The following is a 21,364-nucleotide window of genomic DNA, read 5'->3' as shown; positions in this document are numbered from 1 at the left end:
TTTGTCCAAAATATGTAATATTTATCTAGTTACAGAGCACTCAGAGAATTTCTGTTTTTATAATGAAGATGTTTGAAAACATCTGAAACACCTGAAACATTGGAACCCTAGTTTGCACTCCAGGAAATATAGAAACAGAATGAACATCAGTTAGAAAGAGGCAGAAAACACTGTTTAACTTCACTTTTCTCTTTAGAACTCTGCAGCCTGGTGGTCATTTTATTTTCTGGAAGATGTAGTGTTTGATTCTTTTGGGTTTTGAAGTTGCGTCTGCCACATCTTAGATGACTACACAAAGTACTGAGTAAAAAAGAAGCTATATCTACTGGTAGCAGTCCTTTGAAACAAATCAAACACAGTCAGTGAATTTGATCCATATTTGTGAATTATTTGGGGAAATTTTTAAAAATTGTTCTTATTTTTTGTGTTCACTCAGCTCTGTAAATAATCCAAAGAGAAAAGGAGGTGGTGAAAAGAACAAAATTATAAATCAGCTGATTCAGTACCACATTGCTGAAGCAGCATATAATTTCTCTAATTTTTCTGCTATTGTTCGTTCCCCACATTGCTGACATTGTTTCTGTGTATGATGGGAAAAATAGTGAACATCACAAGCTATATCTAGCCTAAAACACAGCATCTGTGACTATTCAGGTGTTACGTTGTATCAAGTTTTCTGTAATATATGGCCTGACTGTTTATGCATTGTTTGTGAAAGAAGGGAGGGAGTTCCATTTTCGTGTGATCCTTCCATTGCAAGACTATATATACATATATATATTAAAACACAATTAAAAAACAAACAAACAACAACAACAACAACAAATCCTTTTCATTCTAAACAACTCCAAAGCCGAACTGTAGTTTGCTTCTTTTTATTTTAAGAAAAATTGAAAGACAATTGCTAGTGATTTAATACCAGCAAAAGATTGTGGTACAGGTATTTCAGATGGAGTTAACTGGTACAGTTGCCGAAAAATGATGTTTTAAATGTTTTTCTAATATTATTAATTCACTGGCGTCTTTGATTTATATTCATGCAAAAGATCTGGGTTTGATGGTTCAGCCTTAATGAACACTGGCATGAATTTTTGTTTAGAGTGAGCATGGAATAAAGAATATCTTTTCTGTGTTGCTCTGGTGATAGTCTTAAGAACAAAAAGGCATTAAAAAGAATGGCTGTGATGGGGTTTCTGCTGAACAGGAATAAAGGCAAAATAATATTTCAGAAATAACTTTGAAATTGATTTTTTTTTTTCTCTACAGAATTCAAAATACTCTAGGTATGTTTGCTAGGTCATGTAGTAGGGAAGAAAACATGGTCTGATGATGTAATGTTAAAGAGGGACCTTTTTTTTTCAGTTCTGTGAACTGTTGGTTCAGCTAGGATGCACATCCACATAGCTGTGAAGTGCTGGGGCCGGGCTCTAGCTCCATGGTCCCCCACCCCAAGACAAAGCTGTGAGATGAAAGAATGGTCTTCATGTGGTTCTGAACATTTCTGAGAGGTGGATTTGGGTGAGGAAGGAGAGGAAGAACAAAGAACTGGGTGCTAAAGAGAATCACGAAGAAAGTCTCAGCTGTGTGAGTATTGCACCCTCTGTGTGCCCCTGATCAGGTCTAAGACAGCCGAAAGGTTACCCTTACCTTTAGTGGGAGAAGAATGTGTCCACCTGTACAGCACTTGAACTTCCACTTAAAAATATCTAGCTGACAAAACACTGAAAGCAACTCAAACTCTGGTTCAGGGAAAAGGAAAAAAAAAAAGAACAGGTTCAGAATAAAAGAAAGGTCATCTAGAAATTTGGTTTTGGAAGCCAAGGTTATGATCTCATTAGTAGTCCAATGCTGATAACATTTTTCCTTTCTGATTTCCTTTAGCATTTTTTAAAAATTATTGTTTATTTCTCATTAAAGGAGGTGTGATGATCAGCTTCAGAGTTTTGAAATGCATCATGGAAAGAGTTTGCACTGACTCTTTTGTGAGGGCTGCCAGACCTGGGAAGGCTCTCTGCCATTATGGACAATAAGGTAATATGCAACAAGCAAACAAACAAACAACCAAAAAACTTGTTCTACTTTGCATTAGGAAGCAGCTACAACTGCTTGTCCTATTGTGTTAGAAATCATTTTTACCCTTGTTTAGATGCTACAGTAAAAGTGTCTACTTTTTATTCAGAAATAGCAATCATTTATTTTTGTCCTTTTTTTAACCCCTTTGCTGTGAAATCTAACTTTAGCTGTTCTTGCTGAACTGTGTTTCCTGTTCTGCCTTAGGAAACACAACAATTGTTGCTTGGGCCCTGCTGATCGGAGAACGGGCTTTAACAGTGAGAATTCTGAAACTTAGATTCTTGCTAGAGAGAAAAGGGAACTTTATTTATTTATTTATTTATTTATTTTTATTCTTTTTGATTCTTTTGTAGTTATGGAGCAGCAGTTACCTGCTTATGCTGTAATTCTAAAAAAAAAAAAACAACAAACAATATACATTTGATAAGCTTAGCCTCCATTTTCAAAGCCTGGTCCAAGCAAAGGGAGCCAGAATGTTTTCTTCTTTGGCATCTCATCTATTACTCTGTTTCTCTGTGAAATGACCTGTGGGCAACAAGGCTGTTGACAAAGCTTCTATCCTTTGTGAGAAAATAAAACATAGAAAATAAAAAGGCTAGTTTTTCAAGCAAAGGAGTATCCACTGTTGTCAGAAGTCAGTTGCATCTGTTAGTTCCAATCCAGCGTTTGTAGTAACAGCACAAATAGTTTTCACAATAGCAACATTAGAAAATGTAACTAGTGAAGGATTGCCCAGCACATTCTGCATGTTTTAACCAGCACATAGCTGTAGAGTCTTTTATTATGTGTTGTCAGTAGGATCTTTTTGTTAATGACAAAAACAACACAGTCTGATTTCTCAGAAGCACAGACTTTATATTATCAGACCAGAGTATATTATAAAAGTAACATAACAAAAGGAAGGTGTTTGTAAAGCTATTTGAAGTCACAAATTATTTTTCTTTCAAAGTTGACAATTAGCCTTGCTGTCTTTTTGGAAAGAGACTGAATGTTTTCATTTGTTAAAGATCAAGAGACTGTTGGTCATGCTGATGGAAGTTAATGTGAAATGTTAGACTGTCGTAACATCACATCGTGGGAGGAGATTTTTCATAAATGCTGAATGTCCTGGAGGGTACACCTAAAGGTAAGACAAAAAGAGAGTGTAATTCTCAGAAGAAAGAAAAAAAAAAAAAAAAGGCAAATGTATTGATACTACTTGAACAAGTGAATAGATCAGACTAAGTACAGAAGGGTTGACAAATTTGATCCCATTTGAATGGAAGTAGGACGCAAGTAGAAAAAGTCTGTTGAAATGGTTAGCTGATCCGCACTGAAAACTTCCCGAGAAGACAAATGAGCACAGAGAAATGTTTCATCCCCGTCCCAAACAAGCTGAGCTGTCTTCACTTCCTATGTTCCATACTACAGTCATCATCATGTGGGGAAACTTGGCGCTGACTTATGCTACTCTCAGAATACTGCTACCACTCTCTTGTGTGACCTGTACTGGCAATACTTCCCCAATCACTGTATTTCCCAATACTGGGGACATAAATCATCTCCATGAACCTTCAGTTAAGCATTTTGCGGAAACAGCTCTGTGTGGGAAATGTTGTCTCCTTGCAGAGGAGACCTATGTATGTAGTATGTAACCTATGTAAGGTTAATTTTTGAATGCAGTCACATCCTTGGATTTCATTCCCAAAAATTACATTTATAAGCACTGTTCATCAGAAGTTCAGATACCAGTATAATCAAAGTATTAACAAATGCAATAGCAAAGAACAATATTTGAGATTATTTTTGACAAATATGGAAACTGCTGAATCAGTGATGTTTCAGTTGTGTATTGCAGGTGTGAATGTGATCTGTAATCTCTCTGCATTACTCCTCAGCTTGGTTCTGCTTCCTGGTATTACAGACCAATAGGTCAAGCCTATCTGCATTCACTGAGAATTGTTAATACATTTCATCACTGCTCACACTGATTTGGCCCAGTACGGTCCATCTGAGATCTTGCTGTGCTGTGCAGGTTGTGGAGCAGTGTGTCCAGGTGACTGCCTTTTCCCAAGTGCCACTCATGCACAGCAGAGAGTCTAAAACTTCTTCCTGCAGTTGTTGTGAGTCATGAACCCCCCCAAATAGGAGCAGTTACTGAGATGGAATCATTCTGAACCAGGACAAAATACAGGAAAGTGTCAAACTTTGCTATGACAATACGGCAAATATTTTGATTGGAGAGTCAGTTGTGGTTTTAATCTCTTCTGTAGCCCACACATATGTCTTCTATACTCAGGATTGCTGATGAAAGCAGTTGTGAGCAGCACTGCTGGACTTGGTATAATAAGTCTGGATACTCTCTAACTTTTTCTTAGGCAAAAATTGAGAATTGAAACAATGTGCAGCCTTTGTGTTGAACTTGAAGGCTAAATATTTGTGTCTTTATTAATGACATTTTTTGATTATATGGTGGATATTTTTTCTATTTATTTACTTGGTCAGTTCCACAGTTTACTCACTGAAGGAAGGGAACTAATTTCCACCAGACTTAGATTACTAAACGCTATGGTATAAGCATGAAGTATTTATCACTGTTTTCCATTACTAGATTAGTTGCTTGGCAAAAAAATAATAATAATAATAAAAAATCCTCAGAACCAACCTTCTCCTCCTCCCACCCCCCATTTCTCCTGAATGATGTTTGTGAACAGTGAATACAGTGAAACATATTGAGGGAACCATTATTTTCTAATTATTCGTCCATTCTAACTGCAATATCTCCATTCTGTTTATGGATTCAAGAAATATATCAGGAAAGGCTTTGCAATAAAATGAGTTGGTCTGCCTGCATTCTTATAATCTCTTGAAATTTTGAATTCTTCTTGAGATCAGTGGTACAGAAAGATATATGGGATGATCATCAAGAAAAAATAAATTAAAAAAAAAGGGACATGAGTCCTGGGGCCTCTTCGCTTTTCATTTCTCTTAATAAATACAGAGCTGCATACTTGAGAGACATTTCTGCCTTCCTGCTCCTTCTTTCTGCAAATGTAAATATAATCAGTGGTCAAAGTGGAAAGCTAGAAATTCTAATATGGAGATATAGACAACGTACTAGGGAATGAATTAGTACTTCCCACGTGTGTCTATATATGCTTGATACTCTGGTAAGTACCAGTTCGATACACTATTCCATATTCATCTGCTTTGATCTCTGAATGTCTCCTAAAATCAAGAGAACGCATGGTGATGGTAATCAGCTTGGACAAATACTCTACAGTTAGAAAAGATGAGGTGAATTAACACAGTTAGCACATTTGTATATGCTTACTCAGTATCTGAAGTTCTTTTTGACTGCACAAAAATTAAACCAAAAAAGGACACCATGAAAAATAGTATCCTAAAGTATAATCAGCCTTGATTCCATTTCAGCAGAAAGTTGGGTGGAAATAGATCTGTCAGTGGAGCAACAGCTATGGCCATGGATACAATTCTTTCTTAATGGGGTCTTTTTTTTTTTTTTTTTTTCATTTTGGACCAGACCCTTACGAAAAAGACTGTAACTTCAAATGAGCTCTTGGCAGAAGATGTAATCTTGACTCTAATTTTGCGTACATGTGCACAAAGCACTTAACTTACCTTTTTTTTGTGTCCTATATCCTACATTCTCTTGTCCAATGTTGTGTGAGGACTGGGGAAACCAAATGAGTAAATCTCTCTAGTGGACAGTGAAATTTGCAGCCAGGGAGAGTGAGGGGGTGGGGATCTCTCAAAGAATTATTCCGATAGTACATTTCTATGGTGTATTGCCTGTTTAAAAATACAGAAGGGTCAAAATAATGTTAGGTGCACACAACAGATTTTCTGCGTTAAAGAGTAGGGATTATGTTTTGAGATGTAGGTTTTTTGCTTTCTGTTTTTTGTTGTTGTTGTTGTTGTTGTTTTGGTTTGGTTTTTGTCTTGCTAATAATACGTATAATTATTAATCAGACAGTATCTTTTTAAACAATAGATGGTCAATGCCAATTTGCATGTAGATTGTCTTATTGGTAAAGGGTTAAGGAATTAAATAGATAAAGAGGGTAGATTAAAATATCTCAACTGTAATGAAGCAATAGATAGAGAGGTTTCAGACTGCAGTGATGCGGTTCTGCTACTGTCAATAACTTCTCAAATGAGTCCAATTATAATAATTAAAATCAATCTGTGATCTCTTTCTGGTTAGTGAACCTTGTATATCCAGTTTAATTAGTCTGGCATATTAGTAAACTGCTTTTAGAAAAAAAAAAAAAAAGTTAGAAGTACAGCTTAAAGATACTTGCCCATTTTTTTCTTGGTAAAGTTCAAAAAAATGACAGGCACTGTAAGGAGGCAATTTCCCATTGAAAACATTGAGTGCCATCTGTAAGGCAACAATGGTGGCTGCGTGCTATAAATAGAAGAAATATTTAATTAAAGGTCTATTGAAAATGATTATATGCATTTATTATTTAACATTATGTCCAATATTATCTATACGTTTAATATTACTTATGTGATGTTCATTAATTCTTTCCTTCTGCCCTCTGCAGTGTTAAGAAAATACTGTTCTTTTACAGCTGTACAAACTTAAATGCTGCACGTATAGAGGATATACATATTTAAAATTTTAAGATGTATTAAGTACGTGCAGTTCATACTAAAGTTAGTAGGATATGTGAAAACTTCTTTTAATAACAACTGGTGGTTTTGCATGGTAGGTAAACAATTGAGATCTGAACAGAAAGCTCTTTTGCTGATATATATCTTATACTTCATTATCAAATTGAAAGTTAGCAATAGGAGCTTTTTACACAGAGCAGTCTAAGAATTTCCTTTGTGTTTGAGGGTGTCTGCTCATTCTAAACAAAAATATAAGGTCACAATTGAGTAACTGCTTTCATTATACCTTCTAAAATAACTTACTTAAGTTCATTCTTATCCCCTTTTTTTTTTTTTTTTTTTTTAAAAAAAAAAAAAAAAAGCTTTTGCATCTGAAAAAGGTGCAGGAAGCAGGAGTTTTGTTTCTAAATTATCTTAATGATAAATTTTCAATAAAACAGAGGACTTTTCAGTTCTCTGCTCAATCAAAACAGTATTACAATGAAATACACAGCACCATCAGGTAGAAAATGGAATGCTACAGGTTTCAAAGTAGTCTCTATTCATTAAAGAGTGGGAATAATCCAATGATATTTAAGGTTAACCAAATAAAAATGCTTGTATCTGTATTTCATAAATGTAATTAAATGCTTTCACTGCATTTAAAAACTGCAGAAAGGTAACATAAAAGAAACAGCAAGGACTCACCGCAGAATACATAACCATTTTCTGTTGATGTGAAGGCCTTCTAGCATCTGAGATATGCTTTAGAATAGTTTTTAAAAGAATACCTGAAAGATAATTGGGAAGCAATGGCAATGACAGAAAGAGATGCTTTTGTTAACATCCTTCTTGTTTCTATTTTAATACTATCTGTCTTTAAATGCACCAGATTCATTCTTATGCTTTTATAGGTAATTTGTACACAGTGGCCTGCTAAATCTGATATTAATTTTGACACAAATAGTGGGCCTGATTCTGAGTCCATATAAAATATTTCCAGGATCCATAATAGCCTTGAGAGCTGTAAACAGTCTGCTCACAGCTGCTTTGTGCCACCAGAACAGTTCAAGGAGATCACTGTAATGAATACTACTTTGTTGTTTATAACTCTATTGACGTCACAATTTCTAGAGAAGAGCAAATTCATTGGGCTCTTGGCCTTCTTAAATTATATGATTGTATTTTGCTAATTTCTGAAAAATTTTGAGACAAACTATATGAATTAAATCAATGTCAGTGCTAATATGTTAACATAAGATCGAAATCTTCCAGGAATTGAAATCGTAAAATGAGAACTGTATATACTAGTAGAATTAAACATACCCGTTGTCTTCAGCTACTGAAACAAATTTTAATAACAATTGGTAGTAAAGCAGAGGTTTGAGTTTCATGCTTAGTTTTGTATGTTGGAGCTCCAAGAAGGCAAACAAATTAATCCTTGCTTATATGTGATTTGTCCTTGTAGCTCACAGAACCTAACTGTACGGTGGCCATCTAAAGTGAAAATCAGGCCAAAAGGTTGAGAGTGGATGAATCCAGTGGATTAAAAAGGTATAAGCTATTTTAAATTTTCAGTTAAAATTTGTTGAGCAGAATAATAAAGCTTAGAATACTCATTTTAGTACTCTCAGCAATGAAAAATGATGACTCATAGGAAATAAAGTTACCATCCTAGAGATTATTACAAATAATATTTTTTAATTTAAGCATGGTGGCTTATGTCAATTTCAGAGTTGATTAATTTCAGCAATAATCTGTATATTAGTTTGGGTTTCTTATACAATATAACCAAAATGCTAGCTCCTTTATAATGTTGAATTAGTATATTTGTGATTCATATCCTCAACATTTCTCATCACATTAGTCAAAATCTCTCAGTGCTGATCACCAATATCCAAATCATGGCATCTTTCATGCCCATGGTTATTATACACCCTTCTTTCACATTCTACTCCTGATTTTAAATGGGGTAAGAATTGTCTTACCTCCCTGCAAACGTGATTTTTGTATTTGTTTGTGGAACCCGAATTCTGCCTGTAATAACAATTCTGAGAGCTTTATCAGCTTGGTCCTGACGCCACGAGTCGCCCAAACAGGTAAAGTGTAATTGTTAATATCCTACAGTGAAGAAAGAAAACATGATGATTTTCTTGTTGGTTCCTACTGCTAATTGTTAGTTCTTTTGGCACAAAATACTTGTCAGAACAAATTCTGAATGTTTTGCTCAAATAAATCTTTTTCTTCATAATGACTATATTTTGCATTTAGACAGCTGTGGAATTCTTATTTATAGCATCACACTGCTTAAAAATTTTTGAAAGGCAGTGTTTAACAAGAAGAGGAAATATAATGCTGAAAATTATTATTTAAAAAGCAAATGGCATTATTTATGACAATTTCCAATGCCGTTGTCAGCTGCAAAAAATTCATGTTGTGACTCCTCTTCAGCCATCTGCTGGAATATATCCTGAGATATTTATTGAAACAAATCCTATGTAGATATAAGGATTTAAGGGTCGGGACTTCTGAAAAATGAACAAGATCCTGTGATTAAGTAGGAACCTGTATAACTACACTTTGGATATACTGGAGTATGAAGTACATGTAGAGATTAGACATATGGATGGAATTCATACCTACTTATATCAGCTCTCCTTATGTCAGCTACTGATGCAGTCCTCAAGGTGAAGTATAATGGCCTGATTTTTCTTTTGTGGAGCTGCCCAAGATAAGTTAAGGGTGGCTACTGTGAGAAGGAAATATATGCCGGAACTGGTTTGCACTGTTCTGAATTCCAGTTTAAATAAGGTTGGTATCCTTTCTGTATTTCAGTGTAATCTCTATGAATGTGAGTTTTTTGGGCTGAGCTCACCAGGTGGAGTTCTAAAGGAAAATGCCAACAAGTTAAAGACAGGATTTGTTTAGATAAGTGAAACAGAGCAACATGTTAGATTAAACCAGCTCAGGTCACTTTTTCTTTTAACAAATGAGATTTGTGTCTTGAGAAATGAATTGCTTAGTTACATGCTATTTAAGACAGTGCTGTAGGCAAGCAAGCACCTCAGTCTTCAAGTTACCTGAAAATCAGATGACAACCAATAATAACAAATACAGAGATGCATGCTAATGCAGTTTGATGAATTCTGTTTTAAAAACTATGTAAGAAAGCTCTATTTCAAGTAGTACATTTGAAAAGGTAAAAGTGATTTTTGTGGCACACATCTTTATACGCGCCACTTAAATTCTAAATTGCCACACAATTTATGCTCCGAAGTCTTCATTGAGTAGTATGAGAGACCAAAGCTCAACAAATCTAATACTAGAAAGAATGACCCAAATAACTGGTTTTGTCTTCCAGAATTTAGCTAGCTCCCTAATGAGAGCAGCCAGTTTTTCACATTTCTCAGGTTACACAGGTTTATCAGTGTAACGACTGAATCAAAAAGTTGTGCTCCTGAGCTGTCCTGAATTTGAGCAATATGGAAAGGTAACCTAGCTGAAATTACAGTGAGGTATGCCAAAATTTTAACACTTCACTTAACTCAAGGCTCTGGCTAGCCCTGCAGTCAAGACTTTATTGATCAAAGTTGGACCTGCTCAGAAACTGCAGGACAGAAGGCAAACACATTAGCATCACATCCAAGTACTACATGTTGGGTGTAAAATACATCTTAAAACTGTTTCAGTTTTCCACGGCTATCCCAGTATTAATGACCAATTTATTATTAATATTTGAATTTAAAAATAATTGTGCTGTTAAGCAATTTTTATCAAGTGCTTCCTGCAACAATACCAAAGATGTTTTTAACACAAGACCCCAAAATTTTTACTTGCTTCCACTGAGTTAAGTCTAGACTTGGAAATGGCATGGAGTGGGGTTTGTTGCTAAATTAAAATTAGTCAGGATTTTTTTCAGATCCCAGTCAGAGATACCAGACTGTTGGGTCCATACACCTATGACAGTTGGGCACCATCTACCCCTTTTGTAGTAAAAGCCATGCTTCTTTGTGATATGCCTGGTCCCTTTGCTAAGAACAAGCTCCCAAACTTGCACAAATAACCTTTTGTAATATTCCAATGGCTGTAATATTTCAATTCCTGAAAATACTGTGACCACTACTGTCCATATGCAAATAATGACTTCTCTTTCTTATGCAATTTATGTAAAATCTTTGTGGAGGGATTCCTCTGTTTCTCTTCCAACATCAAATTTTACTCCTGTGATGGGATTTGGAGGAGTAACAAGACAATTTCATCCAATGATAAGTTTTTTTCTAATAGTCTGCATGCAGTCCCTGACAAGATGTTGCATTTGGTAGGCCATTGGTCTGTGTTCCTTATCGTGGCGGATGACCCACAGCAGCCTCGCACAATCATAGTGTTTTTAGAGGATTTTCAGTTGCAAGTTTGGTTTTGAGTGAGGGTTCCTGAGTAAGAAGCTGAAAATAGACTGTGGTTCAGGAAAAAAAAAAAAGTAGAGACTTACCTTCTTTTGATGTGTTTCAAACACTAGAAGTAGAAGCTGAGACTAGCTTTTAAAAAGTGCAAGTATTTCTATTGGACCTTGATAATTTTTGTATTATTTACCTCATATTGTAGAATGTCAGAGAGCTTCCAAATTCTTTCAGTGTTCAACTTCTTCAGTGGGTATCCAGTGTGAGATGCTAAAAATTTGAGAAATGGCTGGAATACAAAAAAGCAAAATTTAAGTTGCACACAGGGCCATTCTACGTTGTTACTACACACTTCCATACTAGCACATAGCAATTCTTAGAAACAAGATGGTCTTTGCATTTAGTGCCTATGCACCATACCATTGTCTAGTGGTACTCACAGGCAGACAGTTACTACCTATTTCAGTGGATCCTTTTCTTTTCTTCATGCCCTGTTCTTACAATCACCTGGCATAAAATGAATGCTTGTACAAAAATTCATAAAGATCTTGTGAAACCTTGCTTTCATCCAAGTTTCGAGTTGCACCTTGCCTTCTGCTTCTACATTCCAGTTACAAGTTCTCATTTCTGGTCCTTCTTCCACATGTTTTATTTCTTTGGTACATACTTCATGTGTATGTCTTGCATTTGTGTGCACATACCTTCTCCATTTCTACCTTGGGTTTTTCTTAATTATAACCCAATCTACTATTTCAGTCCACATCCTGATCTTATTTTTAGCCACATCCCGGTCTTACCAATCTGTAAGACATAGTATCACATAGCGATATTGGGGAAATTATGATATTGAGCAATGGGACAGGACACATACACCAAGAAAGCTTAAAGAAATTGATTTATACCTGCTGCATACCACTAGTTTTTCCTGGGAAAAAAAAAAGAAAACAAAACAAAACAAAAAAAACAACATTTTTTTTTAGGCTGAAAAGAGAATTTGGCCTATTCATCTAGAAGAGGTTGGTGATCTGAGTTTCGGGTTGAAGTACAGGCATAGTTTTTATTTGGTGGGAAGGTTCAGAAGTGGGTAGAGGAGATGCAGATGCAAGAGGAAGTCTAGCAGAAATCCAAAAAGGGTTCAAAGGAAGTGTGATGAACACTTTTATTGTGATATTGCTGCTGAGTAGAAGGGAGGTATGATGTAACTTTGTTAAAACTGGGAATTATGATTCATTTGTCTGTAACATACAGATGCAGAGCCATAGGTAGATGGCTGTTTCAGTGGTTAAAGATTAGAGGAAAACAAGGGAGTTTGGTAGTGCCATTTTGAATAAATCCGTGAAGAAAGTTGCAATGGAATAGACAAAGAATTATGTACCCATGGCGAAGAATTTGATGGTGGAGAAAGCAAGGGAGACGTTAAGAATGAACTTTAAGTGAGTGTCTGAATGAAGACTTCAGGTGTGAGATAACTGGTACTAGAGGAAAGCACTGAGACTATTATAAAGATTTGAGGAATTGAGCTGTGAGAATTTTGTGGTGGAAGAGGAATCTAAACTAGCAAGGAGTTATACAGACAGAGATATCAAGGAATTACTAACATGAGACTGAAGAGAGAGAAGTATTTAAGCGAGACACTGATTTGATCTAAGTTTTTGTTTTCGCTGCTCTCCTAAAAGGTAGGTGTAGTAGGTTTTTTTGCAAGGTAGTAAACAATTTATCTTTTTTATGACTTGCAATTTTCAGTTGATGGGGATAGTCCAGTCCAGCTGGCTCTGTAATGTAATTGTATTTTGGGTAAGACGTATACACCCACTTTGAAGGTGAGATATCTCGAAGAAGCATATTAACTGCCTTTTTTTTTTAAAAACCTACCTGTTAGATATGGTTGCCAGAAGCTGTACATTTGATTTAGAAGATTTCCAGAACTAAAAATACCTTACCCTGTACTGCTTGAACTGCCTTTGGAAATCCCTTGTTGCAAAGGTTTCTCTTAGAAGTGCATTGTATTTTGGGCAGTGTGAGAAAGGTAAGTACAGCAACTGAAAATAAAATTGCAAAACATTAGTTAGGCAAGGCACTTCTTGTTCTGCAATTCAATATACACTTTGAGGATCGTTGTTCTGATTGGCTGCACTAATTAGGGCAAGCTGCAAAAGTTTTTGGGGATGTTGTTTTCAAGGATATTCATCTTCAGGACAGTAAGAGTCATATCGATGACTACTTACAAAATAATCTTCAAATGTTCAGAGGAGTAATAGTTCCAGCAGTTCAAAGTTGAAGGACTCATCTACACAAATTGAAATTTATCCCTTGACAGAAGACTAACATAAGCCCTCATGTATTTCTTTGTACTTGGCTTCCTCAGGAGTGATTTTACTCATTGTGTTCAGTCTTTGTTTAAACATACCATCATCTTTTTGCAACAAATTACCAGCTGGACTACAAAAGGAGTCTTTGTGCATACTCAGCTCCATTAAGTGGACTTACCACAGCTCTATTTAGTTCAGCCAAATTAAAGAAACTCAAGTTTCCATAACTCAGATTTTTCTTTAATTCAAGGTACTTGAAGGTTAAATTTTACATGTAAGATGGATAACTTAAGAATTTGTTAATTCATTTATCTAAGCTGAGTTTATTCTTGTTTGAAATTTTTTGGTAATAAATTTTAAACAAAAGCTAAACCTAAGTTTTACACTGAGATATTATTAGCATTTTTCTCTAATATGTTTTTTGTAATTTTTCCAGAAATAAAGCTCTATCTATACAGTCCCACAGTTAAAAGAGTTAAAAATAAATAAACAATAATAATTGAGAATCCTGAAGGTATAATTACGTACGAAAGCTTCACAGCATTTTCTGTCTTTTTAAAAACATAATCTATACTTTTCAGAAAGTAGGAAAATATTCCTGAATTATAACCATAGATAGGCTCATGAACGGGTCTGACTTTAGCAACAAATACATGATGAACCTTTTTTTTGTGTATGGAAGGATACATGTGTTCTCAAACTTACATGTATTTGTAGTAAAGATGAATAAAGCTAAAACACGAATATTAGGGAAAAAAAGTGGGGAAAAAAAAGCATATATGTTTGTGACTACGATTTTTTTTTTTTTTTAGATAAACTTACTTGATCCCTTAGGTGTGAATGAGGTGCAGTACCTGCTTGCTGTGGGTGATAGCAGTATTGATACTGGCCAGGTGTTTTTGACTGTTTGCTGGAGTTCTACCATCTGTGACAGTGTCAGAAGAAGCTCCTGACCCTACACCAGGGCTGTGTGCCTGCACAGTAAGATATATGTCTCCATATCCTTCATCTTCATGTTCTCATTACCCTGAGGTGAGAACCAGAGTTCCATGTCCCTGTTTAGCCTGATTTCCCTATCACAGACTGTGTTAACTAGACTTGTAAGCCCACGCAATTTATCTCACATCACATATGAATGTCCTCTCCCATAATGGAACTCACGTTGTGCACTCCTGATTTTTCTTAGCTTTTTACCATATTTTTTCTGAAAATGGGGAACTCCAGCACCACTCATCTGTCCAACTTTCTGCTCTAGGACAGGTATATGCATATTACAGAGCTGCTATCCGCACAGCTCTGAGGTGAGGAGTAAAGGAAGGGAGATGAATAAGTATATTACCCTATGAATTTATGCTCTTAAAGCTCTTAGTCATTTTTCTCTTTACTTTTTCTGCCAAACCTCAAAATGCATACACCATGCACCTCAAAGCACAAAAAAAAACAATACTGTGACACAATTCTCACTGTATTGAGAATGACAGAATAATTCTTTTACCTTTTTAGTTGTCTGGAGCCTTAAAAAAAGGTGAAGCACTAGTGAGAATAGGTATGCTTCTTCTTCTCACATGAAAGTCATGGTTGTGATAACACCAAGTACAAGATCAATCTGTTACTACTTCTAAGGTGTTTTACTCCCATAATAAGAGTTTTGTTCTGTTTTGTTTTGTTTTTCTCTATGATTTTTTTTTTTTATTTCTTTCTCTCTCTCTCTTTTTTTTTTTTTTCCTCTTTCTATTTTTTTTTTTCATTAACTCCAGGTCTCTGTTATCTTCCATTCTTGTGGAAAATCTTGACAATATTTCTACTTAAATTATTAGTCCTTTTTGCCCAATGCTTGTAACTTGATATACCTTTCTTTGTTATTACACTGCTTTTTTTTCCTTCATCTCATTTTGGATATTGTACTAATGCTTAAGGGAAAGTAAATGCCCCAGTTTATACTCACATTATCATGTGACAGTGGCACTGTGTGAACTGGAATTGGCTGCCAAAGGATTCTGGGGTTCCAAATCTGGCCTTGTGTCAGTGGATACAGCCCAGCAAGACTCGCCTGAGCACTCATAAGTGTTTGATCATAGTCAGTACTTTGCACATAAATCTGAAGGATGAAAAGAAAAGATTTAAATTTTTGGGGGAGGAGGGGAAGAAGTTGGTTTTCTTCTGTTAATTTTCTTCTTTTGGTAGAAAAGAAGGGGATTAGTACTGTACTGGAGGAGCTGGCATTAAAGTAGAGTAGGGTAAAGAAAAAAGATGGGGGAGGGAGAAAGAAAAAAGCTGGAATAGGGCCTTGGAATATAATTTTGGTGGACAAGAGAGTTGTGACATGGTAGCTGTTCCCTTTGGGTCCTAATGAAAAATGTAAAACTGGCTCCATTTGGCCAACTAGGCTTTGGGATATTAGGGATGCACTGAGCAACTGGAAATGAAAAGTAAGCTGTATCTGCACTGCACATGGAAGTGTTGAATTGGAGATATCCAACACAGATACTGTGTCATACAGCAGTGAGGCATCTGAACATTTTTACAGCCTCAAAAACCTTGTGCATGGTTTTCAGCTAACCATCAGCTTGAATTAAAGTTGAGCCACAGCTTCAAGGATATTTTGAAACCACATTGAATTCAGTGGGTTACCTCCAGGCATACCAGGTTCAGACTCTCATGGATTCAGAAAGTTCCAATATCCTTGAAAAACATCCTACCTCCTAGATCCAGTACTTGCCTCATTCTGCTTGTAAACAACACTCAGGAAATGAGAGTATCTTCTCCGCATGTACTGTCCAAGCTCATACTGTTGCTGTATGCCAAGCTGTAGAAGTGTAAGAAGCAGAAGAGTGTAAGAAGCTTAAGTGTGCTGTGCAACTATTCCTATAACCAAAAGTTAAATAATCTTTAATAAATAATTTTGATAAAGATCTTAAAGTATTTCATTTCTAAAGGGAAGATGGAAAGAAAGCAGGAGAAAAAAATCAGTAAAGTTACTGTGTTGACAGTTATTTTCTGACTTCCACTCTGAAACAAGACCACTGTGTGAACATAGTCTCATTAGCACTTATTTTCTTTCTCCATAGTGGAAAAAAATAGGAAAAAGCTGTTTGCACTCTATATGTGCATGCAAATGGAGATCATCACTATTCATCTCTGAAACTCACATCTTAGTGAATTAAACTGAAACTCATATCTTAATGGACAAGCAGTCAGTCTCCTGTGCATATGGCTGTAGTTTAGGTAGATGTCGCTTTCTGCAAAGGGACTTAATTAGGAAGTAGCATGTCTGTAGTGATCCTAATGCATCCATCATAGGAAAAGGATTGCATTTTTCACCCTAGAATGCTTGAATCCTTGCTGAGTAAATACTAAAGAAAATAACAGTGTAGTGTACTTGATCAGAGAGGTATGGGAGTTTACCTTATTTAAAAGAGATTATCAGGCAAAAGGACAGTATTTGTACCAAAATAAATGAATATGAATTAGCCATGAGCATATTTGAAATGGAAATTGGAAGGACCATTGGGGTGAAGTTCAAGAACAAGCTTTCAGTGAGAGCAATGGAAGCAAAAATACCCGACTAGTTTGAAAGTGGAGCTTGCTAAATGTATGGACGCAGATTGTATGATATGGCTTTTTGCCATGGCAAAAGACTGGATTTGATTGCTTAAAAGGCCCCTCCTATTCCTGTGTGATAAGAGTTGTCATATTAAAAGCTGCTTATTAATTAATGTTATCTTCACAATTGGCTTTACTGTAAATGTTATTTGCATACTTACTGGTCATATGACAAGAGTAGGAAGAGTGAGCCATAAGGATAATATCAGATATGTCTTCCTGGCAGACACAGTTTTTCATTTTGTTTTGCAGTAAGCTATGTGGTTGTTTATCCAAGCTAATAAGATTAGCTGAGGGACAGGGTTACTTAAAGCAGGTACAGAGATGTCCCAACAAAGTTGTCTAGTTCCTGTTGTTTTGCTGGCTCACAGCTAATTAACTGGGACTGCAGGCACAGAAACCACCTGGCTATGATGATATGTCCAGGATATGAATCCCACAGAATAACAACAGTGATTCCATACAGAAGCTACAGTTTCAACATGAGCAAGATCTTCTTTTTTGGGAAGACAGAAAATTGTGAACTGAAGACTTTGAGTAAAGGTCTTTCATGCCTTTGAGTATTTTGTTGCAATGGTTATCTACAGTCTTAAACTGTTGATTCTTAATTCTGGCCAATGTGCCCAGCTTTCAATCCCTGGATCTTGTTACCCTTTTGAATGACGCATTCGTCGCAATCACAAATCTTATTCCCGGTAAGATGGTAAACAATAAAATGGAATCAAGTCACTTAATCTCTATGTTACTCTAGCTAGATGACAGTTCTCTACTCACACTGCCAAATAGGTTTTCTAACCTTAGCATTTTCGTAGCTCTTTGCTGAATATTTTCCAACTTGCCATCATCCTTTTGTAAAGACATGACATGAGAATCACATGCAGTGTCCCTGTAATGGTCTCAGTGTTTATGATCTTCTTACTTGTATGCGGTGTTTCCTAGACTAAATTGAAATATAATTGACTTTGCTCATTTAATCATTAATCTGCACTGGAATCTGAAGTACAGTGATTATTCATTGCTTCCCAAAGCCCATAATTCAGGTTGAAATAGACCTCAGGAGGCCTCTAGTCCAACCTCTGCTCAAAGCAGAGTCAGCTATAAGGTCAGACCAGGTTACTCAGGGCTTTATCCAAAATGCCAGTCATGGCCCAAAATATGTGTATGTGATCGCCTCTTTCAGTTTCTGGAATTGTGCGTCTGGGTTTCCTAGTAAATATGCTAGGCCTAGGCTTCTGCTCCAACTTGCCTAAGATGTGTGTTGTTAAATCCTAACGTCTGGGCCTTGAACCTCTCCAGAGCTTACATGGCCTGGAGCAAGCTGGCATGTAGCGCTGAACTTGTGTGGCGTACATGTGAAATGATTGAGTCATAACTGAATTAAGGTATGAGGAGCTGATCTTAACCACCTTTGAGACATTCACTGTTGCTTTCTGCCTGATAACGAGCTTTGCTGCGAAGCTATTACTCCTTTTTCTCAAGGGAAGTGGTGTGAGAGGAACTAGGCCTGACCTTGCCTCAGAGATTGGTGCAGCCTCCTGCGAACGAAGCAGAGAGGCCCTGTGTGCTGTTTGTTCTCTCCTGATTTTGTTGGAGACCTGGTAAGTGACAAGTTCTCCTTGGAGAGAAAAATGTGCATTGTGCTGGACTTGCTGGATAAAATATGACGAACAAACATACTGCACAGCTGCCTCACAGAGGCACACGCACTGAGCAGTCTGCAAACACATGCGCAATAGCCATTTGTCTGGGACTTTCAGTTTTTTGGCACGTCTAAAACACTTCAGGGAGGCTTCTGGGTTCCCAGAGTACTGGACAAACGACTAGTGCATTTTTGGATACAAACAGCTTATCTTGGGGAAAAAGGAATGAAGCACAAACACAATGATAGTGCTGGTGGGAGCGGAGCAGAAGGAGGATTAAAATCTCTTAGTACCCCCATATTCGTTTGGAGCCTGATAGTACAGGAGCTCACCCTCTGTACCATTCACAGGAAGAGAAAGCTAACACTAATGACAGATAATGTAGAAACATGGTTTCTGCAGCTGGGATCTGCAGTTTCCTTGGCCGTTGCTACTCAATACCACCAGGTGATATTTATGTGATACTTCTGCTAGAACTGATCTCAGTTATTCATGAGCCAGGAATCTCTGCTCAGCAGAGACTGAGGGTGGTCTATGAGTGCTTCCACCACCTTGTTCTGGGGTTGAAGTTACATGTTTAGTCTCAGGTGAACTGTGGTGCTGCTGGTACCTGTCTCTTCTTGGAAGACCCCGGTCTACAAACATCTCAACACATGCTGCTATTGGACCAGGACAGGCCAACTTGGTGTCAGTGAAATCAGTGACTACTCACAACTGTACCTTCCCCAGTATGTTCTTCATCTGTCCTACAAGAGATCTGCATATACCAACTTAATAGTGGCTTTCTCAAGTTAAAACAAAGTGCTAAAAAACAAGTATCAGCAGACCATGCTCTGGTATTTCTGTATTTTAGCCCTGGTAAGCAAACACACCTTGGTAAGCTGTCCGTATCCATGCTGCCTTGCAACTTCTTTGTGTTTGTCAGCTGGAAAAAACTCCTGCGGGGTAAGATCACCGTGGCGGAACACCTGGTAAAATAGACAGAATTCCCTTCATGTTACCGGGCTTTTTATGGTGAATATAGTTAGTGCAGTCCCAAGGATTATGCAATGATAGAGAATACTTTATCTAACAGATGCTAAATACTTACCTTAGATCTACATAGCTACAGTACTTGTTTGATTTCTTTAGACAATGTAACTCCTCTTTTTTCCAGGCATTTGGAAAGCAGTTAGCTCAAATTTTTACAAGTTATAAAAAAATTTATAATATTTTATATATTTTACAGAGTTTTTTTTGCATTTTTTTTGGAGGTAGAGACTGCAACAGTGACAGACAGTAAACAAACAGAAGCATCTAAATAATTTTCCAGGAATATTGGAACATTAATATTTTGGTAGGACTAACTGGGAGTTCAAAAGGAAGAAAAAAAAACCTACTGCTTAGCAGTACTTTGAGCAGTATTTTGAGTATTAAAACAAATTAGTCTTAAAAAGCCACATGCTGACTTTTTCATCACAAGAGGTGATGACTGTGTCATCTAATATCCAAATACAGGCTAAACTGTTACTTGGAAAACACTGAACATGTTATGAAATTTCACTTCATACAAAAGATACATATATAAAGATACATCAAGATTTTTCATTCCTGTGATGAATTCTCTCATTGCCCAGCATACTTTCTGTAAATATATGTCATAAAATTGTAAAATTTTACCACCAGATTTATTTGTTTATTTATTTATTTTATTTCTTCGGCCAAATAGGGAAAAATAAAATTGAATCTGCAGGAAAAAACAAAAAAACAAACAAACAAAAAAAAAAACAACAAAAAACAAACAACAACAAGTGACTTATAAGCTTGTGTGATATTCAGAACAGACCAAATTCAGGCCTCCTGCAAACAACAGTATGTCATAATCATTGCAAATAACATTTGTTTTACAGCATGGGTTTTATGTTGTATATTCAGTTCCATTGTACACTTGTTTAGGTTTCACATAATTAAATTGAATTACTTGTTCATGCAGTGAAAACAGTAGAATAGCAGAAACTCTTCTATGGTGAAGATGATTTTGTTAATGCAGTGAAAATAGTTGAATAGCAAAACTCTTCCAAGGTGAAGAGGGTTTTTGCAGGCCACTGAAATTTAGTTATGAAATCCTATTTTACAATTTAAAAATAATGATATGCGATTCCTCTCTTATTGATGTAAAAATAATAATAAATAAAACAAACAAACAACACTCTTTGTCATTCCAGAAAGTTACCTTCAGTTGCTTCCATCCAGGATGGCACTAAGGAGATAACATTATAAAATCTTACTTAAAAAATTGTGTTGCTTTTTGTGCAATGTAATAATGAATTCAGAGTATGCAGTACACACTTCAGTATTCACAAAGTACCCCCTCTCCCACACTCTAGACAATAAGAAGAGCAGCAAGTGGCAGGTTTGAGGTCCATTTATCCATGAACTATATACTTACTACGGACACAAACTTCAGTTTTCTTTTTGCTGTGGTTTGGTGAAGAAAGACGCAGAAAAGGCAGAACGTGAAGCACAGACTCCAGATCCCACACACCAGCTGCCTTGACCTCATTCTGAGGGTAGTGTTCAGTTATTTTGCACCCTGGAGCCCCTGGCTGAAAGTGGTACAGTAGATATGTGGCTAAGAGGGGAGGAGCCAGTGGTGCTTGGTGGTGTCCAAAAGTGGGCTGTGTTTTTGCCTCTGCCTGTGGATCCATGAAACGAAAAGTGCACTTGGCACTAGCACTCAATTTCTGTGTCCCATGTATAA

At 36.5% G+C, this 21,364-nt stretch overlaps 2 protein-coding genes and 1 long non-coding RNA gene across 5 annotated transcripts in view; 2 read left to right on the top strand and 1 right to left on the bottom strand.

Moving 5' to 3' along the window:
- LOC311433026 (uncharacterized protein) overlaps nucleotides 1-3,199 on the top strand; it is a 54,559-nt gene extending 51,360 nt beyond the window's left edge. For all 3 annotated transcript variants that reach the window (XM_084511731.1, XM_084511730.1, XM_084511729.1), the window contains 3 exons: nucleotides 1,363-1,584; nucleotides 1,918-2,031; nucleotides 3,081-3,199. The gene's annotated coding sequence lies outside the window, so the exon portion shown is untranslated. The remainder of the gene's footprint in view (nucleotides 1-1,362; nucleotides 1,585-1,917; nucleotides 2,032-3,080) is intronic.
- LOC311433024 (prostatic acid phosphatase-like) lies at nucleotides 2,817-21,255 on the bottom strand. Its single transcript, XM_084511727.1, has 11 exons — nucleotides 21,053-21,255; nucleotides 19,497-19,592; nucleotides 16,101-16,187; nucleotides 15,327-15,479; nucleotides 13,013-13,111; nucleotides 11,266-11,361; nucleotides 8,664-8,796; nucleotides 7,384-7,466; nucleotides 6,378-6,484; nucleotides 5,695-5,865; nucleotides 2,817-3,193 (listed from the first exon to the last, which is right to left on the bottom strand). Exons 1-10 carry the CDS (start codon nucleotides 21,164-21,166, stop codon nucleotides 5,709-5,711), a joined length of 1,125 nt encoding a protein of 374 aa, XP_084367853.1. The 5' UTR covers nucleotides 21,167-21,255; the 3' UTR covers nucleotides 2,817-3,193; nucleotides 5,695-5,708.
- Nucleotides 3,130-21,364, top strand: part of LOC311433027 — a 99,770-nt gene continuing 81,535 nt past the window's right edge. Inside the window, exons 1-2 of the long non-coding RNA XR_014690508.1 lie at nucleotides 3,130-3,199; nucleotides 8,144-8,229. This is a non-coding gene — a long non-coding RNA (uncharacterized lncRNA). The remainder of the gene's footprint in view (nucleotides 3,200-8,143; nucleotides 8,230-21,364) is intronic.

The sequence above is a fragment of the Aythya ferina genome, assembly GCF_964211825.1.
Source record: "Aythya ferina genome assembly, chromosome: 2".
NCBI classification, from domain to species: Eukaryota; Metazoa; Chordata; class Aves; order Anseriformes; family Anatidae; genus Aythya; species Aythya ferina.
Note: the sequence above shows the minus strand (reverse complement) of the source record. Positions and strands in the feature narration are given on the sequence as shown.

Bases quoted from the DNA above. Each gene is read 5' to 3' on its own strand.
- LOC311433024 (XM_084511727.1), bottom strand. From the start codon at position 21,166: ATGAGGTCAAGGCAGCTGGTGTGTGGGATCTGGAGTCTGTGCTTCACG. The intron at 13,112-15,326 runs GTGAGTATAAAC...TTTTATTTTCAG, and splicing joins TGCCACTGTCACATGATAAT to TTGCTGTACTTACCTTTCTC. The intron at 8,797-11,265 runs GTAAATAATACA...TCTTCACTGTAG, and splicing joins CTGACATTCTACAATATGAG to GATATTAACAATTACACTTT.